The 14,225-nt window shown below is 31.4% G+C and overlaps 1 protein-coding gene across 1 annotated transcript; it reads left to right on the top strand.

The window, feature by feature from the left end:
- Nucleotides 1–5,526: 5,526 nt before the first annotated feature.
- On the top strand, nucleotides 5,527–13,685 carry LOC127723617 (uncharacterized). Its single transcript, XM_052230317.1, has 7 exons — nucleotides 5,527–5,754; nucleotides 7,633–7,822; nucleotides 8,316–8,417; nucleotides 8,695–8,727; nucleotides 9,525–9,653; nucleotides 11,653–11,781; nucleotides 13,134–13,685. The coding sequence occupies exons 1-7, from the start codon at nucleotides 5,680–5,682 to the stop codon at nucleotides 13,505–13,507; spliced, it is 1,032 nt and encodes a 343-aa protein (XP_052086277.1). The 5' UTR covers nucleotides 5,527–5,679; the 3' UTR covers nucleotides 13,508–13,685.
- The last annotated feature ends 540 nt before the right edge of the window (nucleotides 13,686–14,225 follow it).

Raw genomic sequence — 14,225 nt, 5'->3', positions numbered from 1 at the left:
GCCAGATTTTTTTGAAACTTATATTGTAGGTTTATATCAGCAATGTCTCGGACGAGTTCGAAAATCAGTGCCGATCAATAATTTTTAAAAGAGTTATGCCACTTAGAAATATTAATTATGTGGAAATTTGCATTGTTAACGCTCTCAAATGTACAATTTTTGCCAGATTTTTATCAAATTCATATCAAAGGTTTATATTAGCAATGTCACGGACAGTTTTGAAAATAATTGCCGATCAAATATTTTAAATGAGTTATGCCCCTTAGATAATTAAATATATCAGAAATGTCTCAAGTCTTCAACTCAAGATAATTTTAAAAAGTTTAAAAAAACAAAAAAAAAACAATTCTTTTTTAGTTATTAATTTTGGACAGATAAAATATTTGCAACGCGGGGGACATTGGAACACTGTTCTTTTATTACATTAGATTTACATGTCTTAGATTTAGTTAAGAATATTTTCAGTCATAAAATATGTAAAAATATGAATTTTACATGTCTACCATGATTTTACTTCACCAATTAAATGTTAGTGAGAAAATATAGTCATATGCTTTTTTCGGTCTCGATTTTTACTCACTGACTTGGTCTAATATTTCATTTCAGTAAATGGTTAATCTAATTTAAGATATCTCTTTCAAATTCGTGTTGTGAGGAATCAATTGAATACAGAATCCTTTATATTTCACCAAGAAGCAAACGGTCTTCGTTGTATAGTTTATGATAAAATTGTATTATGTATTTATCAAATTACTATTATAAACCTGTAAGAACTTATCAAAGATGATTCCAAAATTTGATTTAGAATTAATAAAAGCATGATTAAAATTGATTTGGCAACTAGTATATACGTCCTTTTGTGACAATCAATGCATTATAAGATAACGCAATTGACTATTTTTGCATGACTGGTGATTAAGTAAAAGTGTCACAGATAAGCATTAATAAGCACATATCTTCAGCTGTATATTGTTTATTTTCTTTAACGCATGTTTGTATTAAATTTCTTTATGACACGTGTGAGAAACCTCGATTTCGTCCTGTAACTGTACAATGGGTTGAAATACTGAATATGGCTTTCCAAAGGCTGGAGAACAGACCTAATGGGTTCTTAAAGTTCTCTCCTAAAGATGAGAGGATATAACATAACTCCCATTACTTTTCATCAAAAATATTATAAAACGCTTAAAACTCATAAAAATAACAGACGTATAATTTGGTACGCCAGAATCGCATTTCGTCTTCACAAGACTCGTTAGTGGCGCTCGAATCAATATATTTACACAGAAAAAGCAAATATTACCAAGTTGAAGAATATTGATAACGGAAAATCCCTTCCAACATATATGAATACTTTAATACATGTATTTTTAAAACTTTTTTTATGGTAAACAAATCTTTGCATCGGCACTAAACACATTTATTTAAAAACCAGTTGTTGGCATGACACGGGTTATGTTCTTCTCATATATGTTATGATGGTATGATACCAAACCCCTAACGGGAAGGATTGTGCCTGATACTCATATGATGAAGACATAATCTTTCAATCAGTTTAATTAAAGTCTGGAGCTGGCATGTCAGTTAACTGCTAGTAGTCTGTTGTTATTTATGTATTATTGTCATTTTGTTTATTTTCTTTGGTTACATCTTCTGACATCAGACTCGGACTTCTCTTGAACTGAATTTTAATGTGCGTATTGTTATGCGTTTACTTTTCTACATTGGCTAGAGGTATACGGGGAGGGTTGAGATCTCATAAACATGTTTAACCCCGCCGCATTTTTGCGCCTGTCCCAAGTCAGGAGCCTCTAGCCTTTGTTAGTCTTGTATTATTTTTAATTTTAGTTTCTTGTGTACAATTTGGAGTTTAGTATGGCGTTCATTATCACTGAACTAGTATATATATTTGTTTAGGGGCCAGCTGAAGGACGCCTACGGGTGCGGGAATTACTCGCTGCATTGAAGACCTGTTGGTGACCTTCTGCTGTTGTCTGTTCTATGGTCGGGTTGTTGTCTCTTTGACACATTCCCCATTTCCATTCTCAATTTTAAATGTTGAATATACCTATAATGAAAAAAATAAAACAAACATCCCGCACCTTTCCTTTTCAATGACATTGGAAAGTAAATCTGAATAATATACCCATCATAGATACTAGGCTTGACATTTTGTACGCCAGATGCGCGTGTCTTCTTCAAAAGACTCAGCAGTGACGCTCGAATCAAAAAAAAAGTTTAAAAGGCCAAAATAATTATAAAGTTGAAGAGCATTGACTTAGGCTATCTATGCTATGTGTCGAAAAACATCAGTTCCGTCCGGTCTATTGGTAATTCGTCTCTTTATACGCTAAAATCAAAATGATGTCATGAGAATAATAATTGATATAAGTGTGTTAATTTGATAAACGAAAACTCATTCAAGATACCAGGCTTATAATTTAATACGTCAGACAAGCGTTTCGTCAACATCAGACTCATGAGCATTAATCAGCCAACCCAAATAACGAAAATGAAGAGTATTGCAAACTAGACACTATGCTAAATCTTAACAATAAACTCATCATAGATACCAGGTTTGGAAATTTTGTACGCTAGACACGCGTTTCATCCACAAAAGACTCTTCTGACGGTCGAATCAAAAGAGTTAAAAAGGCAAAAACAAATATTATGAAGTTTCACCTTTCTAAAATTGTCCGTTAATCAATTTTGAAATTACAAGAAACTATAAGGTTTCAACTCCCTCAGGCAAAGTTGACCATAGATAAATTTGGCTATTTTTAGGTCCTTTTTGGTCATATAGCTCTTCAACTGTTTAGGTTGTTATACATTCGTAACTTTCAAATATTCGGCTTTGAGCGTTCCTGATGAAGGTAAATCCAGAAAAGCGCTTCGCACGCATGAAGTTTATAACGTGTTGTTTTTATATTTTGAAGAGCATTGACTTAGGCTATCTATGCATTGGGCTGATTTTAATATTTTTTTAACAGTAAAATTACAACAAAATGACCGCATCAATGATATTTCATATCAGCACAGTAGCATTGACTCTTGGGCTGATAAAAAAGCTTTCAGATGTTTATTGATTTACAATGTCAAAGTAAGCGATTAAAAATTTAAAAGGTATGATAAGTAACAAGCGGAAAAACGTCATATATCAGATATTATTTTCTTTTAGTTGATCCATCAAGATAATATGTTAATTTTTTGGCGGAGACTTTATAGTAGCTAAGCAGAGTTTTGTGATATAAAGGCGTCTATTTCATGAAAACGAAGATATATGCCGATTTCCTTAAGTTTGTGGGAAACACCTAACGACATTTTTATTACTGAATAAATATGTTAATAATAATAATGATAATAATTATAATAGTAATAATAATAATAATAATAATAATAATAATAATAATAATAATAATAATATCTTTATCTAAAGAGAGTAACTCATTTGGATTAAACCAATTTTCAATAAGGCTCTCTACATACAATATCAACTACACGAATAAACATAATTAATCTACTATTACACACATATAAACAATAGATGTATATGTACACAAATATTATAACAACAACAAAAAAAACACCTATAGTATACACTGTGGCTTAACTTATAAATTTCACACTTTCAGAAATATAATGACTTGTAAGAGTATTTGAATGCAGATATATTTTATTTCACTGGATAGTGAATTCCACACTTTTGGACCACTAAAAGAAAAACTTGATTTGTATAATTCTGCTTTTGATTTAGGAACTGTTACAATACAATTATCTGATGATAAAAGTCGAGTATTGTACGATTGTTTACTATTTGTAGGCACAATAAGATTTGATAAATATTTTGGTGCCAGTTCATGTTTTGATTTATACATTAATAATGACTTGTGGTAAAGTATTCTCTTGGTAACGGGAATAATTCCAGAATCCTTAAATAGTTCAATAGATGGTTTACGAATATCGTGTTCGTTTAAAATAATTCTAGCTGCCCTTTTGGCAATTTTAGTAAACTGTCAACTAAAAACTTGTTATAGTTTTCCCATACTGAACAACAGTAATCCAAATGTGGAAGAATATACGCATTGTAAAATAGAATTCGTGCATTATGATTCAAGTATTTCTTGATTCTTTTTTATAAAGCTAATGAAGAATTAACTTTTTTGATTATATGATTAATTTGATCATACCAAGAAAGAGTGGCGTCAACAAAAATACCAAGGACTTTTTCACAGTGACTTTCGTTAATATGTTGGCCATTAATGGCTATATTTAATGTGTCATATTGCACATGACAGACAGTTTTTGTTTTAAACCTATACACATTGTCTTAGGTTTTGACACATTAACTAACATTTTGTTGACTTATATCCCTTTTGTCTTTTTAAATTACAGAAATAGTGCTATCATCAGCAAACAGATCAGTATTATGATTAGGATTACATAAAAGCAAATCATTAATAAATATTAAGAATAATAAAGAACCTAAACTGACCCTTGAGGTACACCTGCTTTAAATGTAGATACATCTGAAAAAGTATGTTAAATGGATACGACCTGATGTCTATCAGCAAAATGCGAAGTAAACCACTGAATTGAATTATAAGAACATTTATATTTTTATAATTAATGTTATAATTTTATTTCTTAGGTGTGTATATAATTTTTCAATTCAAAATATACTCAAACGTTGACACTAAAGAAGAAAATCAAGAAACTATGGTGGCCGGTTAAGGCCATTTCGCGTTTTCGAGTTTTCACCCTTCATATTCCATAGGGCGAAAACGTGAAATCGCGAAGTCGAAAACGCGTAAACGCGAAAACGCGAAGTCGAAAACGCGAAATCGGAAAGAAAAAATATTTCGCGTTTACGACTTCGCGTTTTCGCCCTATACTGAGAATATGAAGGGCGAAAACGCAAAATGGCATTAACTGGCCACCATAAGAAACAATCAAAAATATATACAAATCTAGTTTTGGTAACTCGTCAGAAGTGAAAGATGTTTTCTTAACAAAATGTGTATGGTATATTTTCCTAAGGTATATTTTGTGTTAGTACAAGTTTAAGATCATGTGTGATAACTTTTTTTTGCACTTGAATTTGGAATTTGGATACATGTGGGTTATTGTCCCTACTCATTAACCGTTTAAAATATAAGACATTATTGTCCCTATTATGAAAATGAAACTAAACAATTGTTTGATCACGCTATATTTAATATCCTAAAATCCATTTGAAACTAAAACCTAAGTTTGTCTGAACAGAACATACATTTGATTTGTGTCGAAACAGCATTAACATTGTTATTTATTTTTTCGTGAGCTCACATTTCTATATACAACTGAAAAAAAATATGAAATTAATATAAAAACACAATAAATAGATTAGATTCATTTCAAGTTTCTATGTGAATTGTCAATCCATTAAAGAGCCCCATTTCATTTAAAGAAACGAAGCGGGATGAAATTAACTTTAGACTTGAAATTCAATTCATAATATTCATCTATTTAAAAACTTTATGAGACATTTTAATCTCCCACGATTCAAATCAGGCAAAATTATTTTTGAATTATCAATCAGTGATTTTGTATAGTGGTTGCCTTAGTTACAAATGATGCAGTATATAAAAATTATACCACCATGAGGGAGTCATTTATGTCAGTGAAGCACCTACGACAAAGATGAAAACGTTTTTTCTTATCGTTGTCGGAATAGCAGTAGTAAAGGCTAGCATCTTTGAGAGAGACCCCTTAAAGGTAACTTTACATACCCTTTGTGTTTATGATTAAATGTTTATGATTTAGAAATAAGGCACATTTCATTTGTGCGCATTGGTGGATTGAATCTATTTACGATTCGACGCAATATTTTTTTTAAAAGTCAGTGCTACACATTTTACAGGTTACAGGCAAAGTAGACCTTAAATGGATTTGATTATCATTTAAAGGTCCCTTTAAGTGATATAGCTCTACACGTGTATCGGTTCTTAAAAATCTTAGGCTTTTAAATATTTACTAATGGCGATCCTGATGAAAGTAAATCCAGAAAAGCGCCTCGGACGCATAAAATTTTATAATATGTTAATTCATTTTTAACACAAGTAAAATTTATAGATAAGTCATGATAATTATGTACTTTTTGTATGTAATGCACCGTAAAAATTAAGGGAATGAATGCACTATTTTGTGATTTTTGATTATTTATTTTGCATAATGTCATTATGTGACTGTCAAATACAAGTCGCTAAGTTCAAACTTGAACAATTTGATTTTCATTGTTTGTAAGTTCATGAAATTATGTAAAGTCCTAGGGCAAAATTGACCTTTAACAGATTTAATTGTTGGTCTATTAAAAAGGACTTTTTTTTAAATTTCACCCTTTCCACTGCTTTATCGGTTTTGCTTTCCCAGCGTTTGTTCACAAGCTACTTGATGCAACGACCGGGAATCTAACGCTAGAATACGCTTCATTTGAATTTATTGAAAGAGAGCTTGCGTTAAGAACAACTTTAAGTAGCTTTTGTTCATATAGCTCTTCGAGAAAAATCGCTTCGGACGCATGAAATTCATAAAATTTTGTTTTCATTTTTTACAGCACTGGGTTGATACCGTTGCTGGTGGACTATTAGTCACCGAGGGTATTATCAGTTCAGTAGTCAGTACTTCGGTACTGAAATGATTTATAACAAATCTTTCTGAAATGTTCCGTTTATAGATTTATAAATGATCAAGAACTAAGGTTTCAACTACCTCAGGCAAAGTGGACCTGATAAATGCCACGTATTTCATTCTATTTTCTTTTTCAGTATTTTGCTTGGTAATTCAGAAGCCTGTCCTTTTTGCTAACGCTTCTGTACAAAAATTATAATATGTATAAACCATATTGTTACATATATAAAATATATGTTGTTAAAACCGTAGTGTAAATATATGAATCTATCATACTGGGAATTTCAACAAAGATATGATACAACTGGGTGACTGTGTATTGCTTACATTATAGTTGCAGATATTTCACGCATAGAATGGTGCTTAATCTCTTGGTTGTCATTTTCGTTGTGTTCTCCACTCTTTCCTTCTTTTCTCACTTTGAATTAATTTCTTGAGTTGTTTTTCTTTATTACGTCTTGTCTTATGGTAATAATGGAATTTTCTATCTCAGACATGTTGCATGAAACTATTAAACATTATTCGGCTTAGAAGGTACATATAATTGTAGTTCTACGATATATAAAATTGTTTATTCTTTTACTCATTATAATTGAATTTCATGTATCTTTTATTATTTCTTTCTTTCTTTATCAATAATTTTTGAAATCATGAATATCTAATGTAATAACATATGTTATTATCTTTAGTGCTCCATTGTATTGCATTTTTTACTGCAACTTTTCGTTTCTTATTTTTTTATTATTATAAATGGCTGTTAGAACACTTATTGGTGAAAATTCTAACAATAAACAAACAAACAAAAAAAGAAATAAGATGCATGATATTACTGCGCACAAAAGGCGTTGGTTTTCTTTGCGTTTTTACTCACACTTTTTCTTTCTATGATCATTTCATTTCTTTTTTTTTTTCTTTTTTCCATCTTTTTTTTATATTTGTTTATTGCTATTGCTTGTTCTCCCTCAGACTAGACTGAACGTTGGTGAATTGGAGGGGTTTCAGACGGCGTCAGCCATGTATGGACTTGCATCGACTGATGAAAACGAAATGAAGGCACTGCTGAACACAATACCTACAAAAGATAAAGCAGCATATATTCAGGAAATGAAGAAAGAATTGAATGAAATTGGAGGACTTTTCTCTAAGTTACGAGGAGGTATGTGAGTTTTAACTTTCTGTATTACACAGACCATTAATAACCTTTCAGGAGGTGGGGATGGGGGCATGACTTTAAAAAGAAATATTTGACTCTAATTTCTCAAAAAAAAAATATTCAAACGGGAGGTGAACAAATCAGTTTATTTCTATTGAAAATAAGTCAGAAAATGAAACCAAAATTGAGTAAACAAAATGTTGTTCCTGTCTATCATAGAAAATTATTTTTTAATTTAAGTTTAAAAAAAACATTTCATCGCGGCAAAAAATCCGTACCCCTTCTTTTAAGATCTTAATTTATAACTGTAGAACATCTAGATTCATTTAGGTGTTTTTTTTTATCAATATCGTTATTGAGTAATAAATAAATGAAACAAATAAAAGGGAAAGTTTCTCAATTTTTTGTAGATCTTCGTTTGCACTGAAAATGCCCAATTGCATGTTAGAGTGTACAATGAAAATTCTATACAATGTGTAACTGTATTTTGTTCTAGTTGACTGGAGTAAAGAAAACGCAATGTGTGATGACGTTTTGAAGGATGAAAGACAGCTCCTGAAAGAATTCTATAAACTGATGGCTATGTTGCCCCATGACGGTAAGAGAACAGAAAAGCAAATTTGCGTTGATTACGCACTGAATGTTTTAAATTGTTAAAATCTTTTACATTGTTAAAATCTAACAAACAGAAAGAGAAGAAAGAAAGAACAAAATACTGCACCACGTTATTTATTAAATATATTGTATTTCTTTGTTCTTATTGTGGTGTAACAATTAAAACCATTGAAAAAAAACGTGTGCAATGATAACACACAAACACACTTTAATATTTTTGCGGAAAAATTTCAATTTATTATGCTGACTTCTTTTTACAGAACAACCACTCGCTTCAGCTGCATGTTTCGCTGGTAAGTAAGATCACTACATATGGATAAATTAACAGTTTGTGTAGTTTTTATTTAGCTAATACCGATATTTAAAAGACTATGAAAATTTTGTACGCCAGTCGCGCGTTTCGTCTACAAAAGACTCACCAATGCCTCTCGAATAAAACAAGTTCAAAAGGTCAAATAAAGTACGATGTTGAAGAGCTTTGAGGACCCAAATTCAGAAAGGTTTAGCCAAGATATCATTAAACCGACTTATTATACTTTTTAATTTTCGAATTTTAGCATTGAAAAAATTACGCCTTCGTTGTGTGAAATTATTATAAAAAAATGTCCCTATAGAGCAAAATTGAGAACGGCCCAAAATAAGAAATACAGAACTGACGTTATGCGGATCTGGATGGAGTTTACAGAATAAAGCAAAATTGAGAATAATTGACCAAAACATAGAGAAAAGACAAAAAACGCCCCCCCCCCCTTCCCAAAAAAGAAAATACTACAAAAATAAAAAAAAAACAACTCCAAATCCTAAGACAATAAGTATTTAGTTTTCATCACCATTGCTGAGAAATGAATTTAAAAAATTCAATATGGTACATCAAATTAATTTCGGAACGGGTGATTTTGTATAGAGTATGCAACAAATAAGGGTCATAAAACATATAGGCAATCAAATAAATTGAACGATTATAGTGATTTTCAAGATAGTTATAGTTTACTGCATTAAAAATCCTCGAGTAATTTGAACTGATTTCAAGAACCATTACAATGATTATGAATGATGTTCATTATTATTGATTGAATTAATTTACATTTAGGTTTACAGTCAATAAATTATGATAATCCAAATGAGCTAGAGGTCCAAAAAGAAGTTTTCGATAAAGTTGATGGATGTGAGGAAGAATTTTTCAAAGCAATACGAGATAGAATTGAAGGCACTTCTCTCAGTAAGTAAAGTTGTTATCCAATTTGAATATTATTGACAGTTGGTATTGCCACTATCAAAAGACATGGTTGCAGTGATTCAACATTATGGGATCGATCCCATTGGGCCCTATGAGAAACCCAGACACAACTAACGATAATGAAGTGCTTCTTGGAGTACAAGGAAAATAGCAGGAAAAATGTTTTGTCTATAAAGGTTCTTTTATAAGAATACTTCGTATTCCGTAAGCTGAAAACAGAGTTATTTCGCTAAAGCTAGACGTGATTCTTAGTTCTAATCAATTTTCAAATATATGTTATATGTGTAAAGTGTTTTGAAAAATTTTGTAAAAAGCTATCTGCTTTCGAAGTTGTGATCTAAATCAGTTCGAGACACATTTTGTATTTGGCTACATTGGAGGGATGTTCATTGACATAGTAACAGGTTTTTTTTAACAAAGAGACTAACCTTTTGGTCAACAACAAGTTCTAAAAGGCGAATACAATTGTTTTTTTTCTATTAATGAAATCATGAAGAAACATGAATCAGAGACACCAAAGACATTTTTTTGTGGAAAGCTCAGTAAACTTGTTTTTTAACAAGTCTTGACGGTTTAAAGTTTGACATGCACAGCGGGAGGCTTATTCTGTCTTCGCACCCAGTCTGGCTCATTTTGGAGTTCATATGATTCACTCAGCTTTTATTTGTCTCTTGTTAGTCGATATACGAGATTTGCAAATCGATCTAAACTCCAGTCGCCTTAATAGACAATTAAAATTTAAAATCCCATTTTTTCTGTTAGGTGTATTGTTGCTGTATTGTTATTTGATTGTTTTACTTGCGTATATCAATTATCTCATTTTGTTTAAAATTTAAAGTTCCAATTTTGTTTAAAAAATCTGCTACGAACTTTTCATTTTTATTTCAAAAGAATATTCGAATATGCTCGAGTATGTCATTATAACTCTCACACGTGTCATTTTGTTGTAGATCACGAATCAATATAAAAAAAAGGACGTGTGGTATGATTGTCAATTAGACACCTACCCACTAGAGTCCAAATGCCATGGATGTAAGCAACCCTTGGCTAGCGAAGATGAGCAACTATAGGTCACCGTAAGGTCTTCAATAATAAGCAAAACCCATACCGTATAGTCAGCTTCAATATGCCCCAACATGGCAAAATGTGAAAAAATTCAAACGAGAAAACAAAAGGTTTGATTTATGACAAAACAATGAAATGAAAACAACTTGGGACAGGCACACACATATTGTTTTGGGTTTAAATATGTGTGGAAGTTTTCAACCGCCCCCCTAAGCAATTCAACATAATCAAGTACGTTGATTCTTGCTGAATCCATTGACAGTAATTTTGATCAGGGATTATTTTTGGGAAATAAATCTAACATGTTAAATAGAACAATTCCAGTAATAACACAGACTATGTAGATATTTAAAACAGAGGGTTTGTAGAATCAACAAATATCATAATGTGAGTATCAGACGTTTAACGGTTTGAAAAGGCGACGGAACATATAAAGTTTAAAGAATATCACCCTTTTAACAGACAAAAATCTCAGTTAAAAGGTTACAAAAATGTTACACGCATATTACAAAATCATTATTTGTGTGTTAGATATGTCAGAAACCTGTAAGTCAGTAAAGTATAAGCTGGGTCGCTTTATCTGTTTTCTTTTATTGATAAGTATTATTTTATTTTCTGCTATGGCATTTTTTTTTTTTACTTATGAGTTTTAATATCCCTTTGGCATCTTTCGCCTCTCTTTTTTTCTAAGGCTTAATTTGTTTTGTATGAAAATATCAATGATAAAACATAGCATTTCAATACTCGTATAACCACTGATATAACTGACAATCATATTAGTATTCATATAGCCACTGACAATAACTGACAATCATATTAGTATTCATATAGCCACTGACATAACCGACAATCATATTAGTATTCATATAACCACTGACATGATAGACAATCATATTAGTATTCATTTTTTTAACAGATCTTGAAGATGCTGATCAGGTTCTAAACTTATTGCGAGAAATAGCTGCGTCAATGAGTGCTGTAGGCGAGACAGTTGCATTTTCGTGGAACGTTTTCTCGAAGATATTAGGTCCACAGTATACTAAAGGTACGTATCATTATATTGACAAAATACAATGTCTTATAGCAATCTATAAAAGGCGTCGGGATATGCAAAGATGCGAGACAATTCACCACTTGATTTAAGCTTAAAAGATTAAACGAAAAACAATTATATCATGGCAGATTTAAGTTGCCAAACTTCCATACAGGTAACATTCAAACACAAAAAGGCAGGCAAATACAATAATCATCGGGGACTTACAGCCGATTTCCTTGAGTGTATAGGAAAAGGTAAAATTTTTGGTTAGCTTGCTTGCTAGCTGAAGCGTGAAGTCATTATTAAGTTAGATAAACTACCCTCCTTTATGAGTAGACTAGTCCCACAGATAACCAATTCTATCTGTCTGTCGGACTAGTCTACTCATAAAGGAGGGTAGTTTATCTAACCTAATAATGACTTCACGCTTCAGCTAGCAAGCAAGCTAACCAAAGATTTTACCTTTTCGTACACACTCAATGAAATCGGCTGTAATACATTCTACAACTTTTATATAAGAAAACTTACAAATGTATGAAAAGTAGAAGAATAATTTACTAGAAAATGCACATGGATCAAATGATAAAAAATATAAAAGAAAAAATCAACAGACTGAAAATAAATAATAAAATTCCCAGATTTTAAAAGTCCGATCGACTCATTTCACAAAAAATCGTACGAGAAAACATACTCGTAAGTCATGAACATTTCAGTATAACCTACGATCATTCTTCATCGTAAGACTTTTTGTGGAAAGAGCCCCAGTCAGATAAAATAGCACAAGTTGTTAATTACAAACGATCTTTTACGTCGATATATAACAAAAAAGAAATCTAAAATCAGAACATACATGTAGGTCCTTAGTTGACACACATATGTTGCAAATAAAAAAGTACCTTGCAGGTCATGAACATTTTTTATTATGATTTTCATAAAATGTAGAAAAATAAATCAAAATTTCAAGAATAATCAACTGTAGGAAACAAAGACACACTGCCTTTTTAATTAGCACCCTTCAACAGAATAGTAATTTAAAATAGTAATAAACAAGATGGTGAAAAACATTACTTTGTTAGTTACAATTTAATACAAAAGTCAAATTTTCTTATCCTTTAAATGCAATTTAAGTAGCTCGATATTTATGTACACTAAAAACAACGAAATGTTAAACTTTGTGTGCGAATTTATTTATTATTATTTGATGTTAATATTTCTGTTTTTTTTTAAAGTTAAACAAAATTTCTGTTTTACTAGTTCATGCCATGTCTACTTTATGTTAAACTAAGTATATGAATCACGAACATACCCGTCACAAACTGAACTGTGTTATTTATGCGATTTCACGATTTACTATCTTCCAGGACATCTAAAGGAAGCAGTTCAAAATGCAGCACGTGACGTACGATGTCGACTATTCTTCATTAGGGAAAAAGGTTGGGACAACGATGATTTTGGTGAACAATGCGATATGCAACCTGGTACAAACAGTAATCCAAGTTCTGGTAGCTCTCCTGATGATCAAAGTCCAGTTGATACTCAAAGTCCAACCGCTACTAGAAAACGCGGGAAACAGATGACCCAGAAAGCATTTCTACCATTTGTTAGAAAAACGTCAAACTCTCTAGCAACAAGGATAGTACAAGGCAAAACAAATGACATGGCAATAAATCAGAGGCTTAGAAATATCCTTCAACGTCTCACGAATGAAGGACCTGGTTTCCCCCTATCACGCTAATTTTATGGATAAAACACTGCAGGATTTACGATTACAACAGATACGTTAACAATTTTGAGTTTCTGATCTCTGTTTATTTTATCTCTGTTTAATCTATTTTTTTCTCTATACGCAATATTCGTTCCTTTAATACATCAATGTAGTAATACATCTTTCATTAGTAAACTGCTTATACGCATTCTGTTATTATTTATTTTGTACGCTTACATAAACTCATTAGTGACGCTCGAATCAAAAAAGATAAAAATGCCAAAAATAAAGTACGAAGTTGAAGAGCATTAAAGGAGACATGACACGATTTTCAATTTGTGTTTCAAAATGTTTATTTATACTTAACTTTCCCCAAAAATACATCGATAGCAATATAAGTGTCAACTATTTAGGAAAATATGTATTTTAATGAGATTTTAATGCAACGATTTATCGACCTGTCAAATATGCATATTTCCATCCCGGAAGTCACTCAGAACGAGGCTACTACGTCAGTGGTTACATTCATTCATCTTGACATATGGGTACAGCACAAATTAAGTTTCGATTATTATCCAACAAAACGCATGACAGTGATAAACAATGATTATATGTGATGCCGATGGATTCAACAATATAATTAAAAAGTATATTGACATGATATTTGAATGATACGCAGACTTAGAAGGTGTAAAGATGGGACTTTTTAACAAGCCCAAACTACACTTCTTTCCGCCCACTTTCATAA

The sequence above is a fragment of the Mytilus californianus genome, unplaced genomic scaffold (assembly GCF_021869535.1).
Source record: "Mytilus californianus isolate M0D057914Y unplaced genomic scaffold, xbMytCali1.0.p SCAF_13, whole genome shotgun sequence".
NCBI lineage: Eukaryota > Metazoa > Mollusca > Bivalvia > Mytilida > Mytilidae > Mytilus > Mytilus californianus.
Note: the sequence above shows the minus strand (reverse complement) of the source record. Positions and strands in the feature narration are given on the sequence as shown.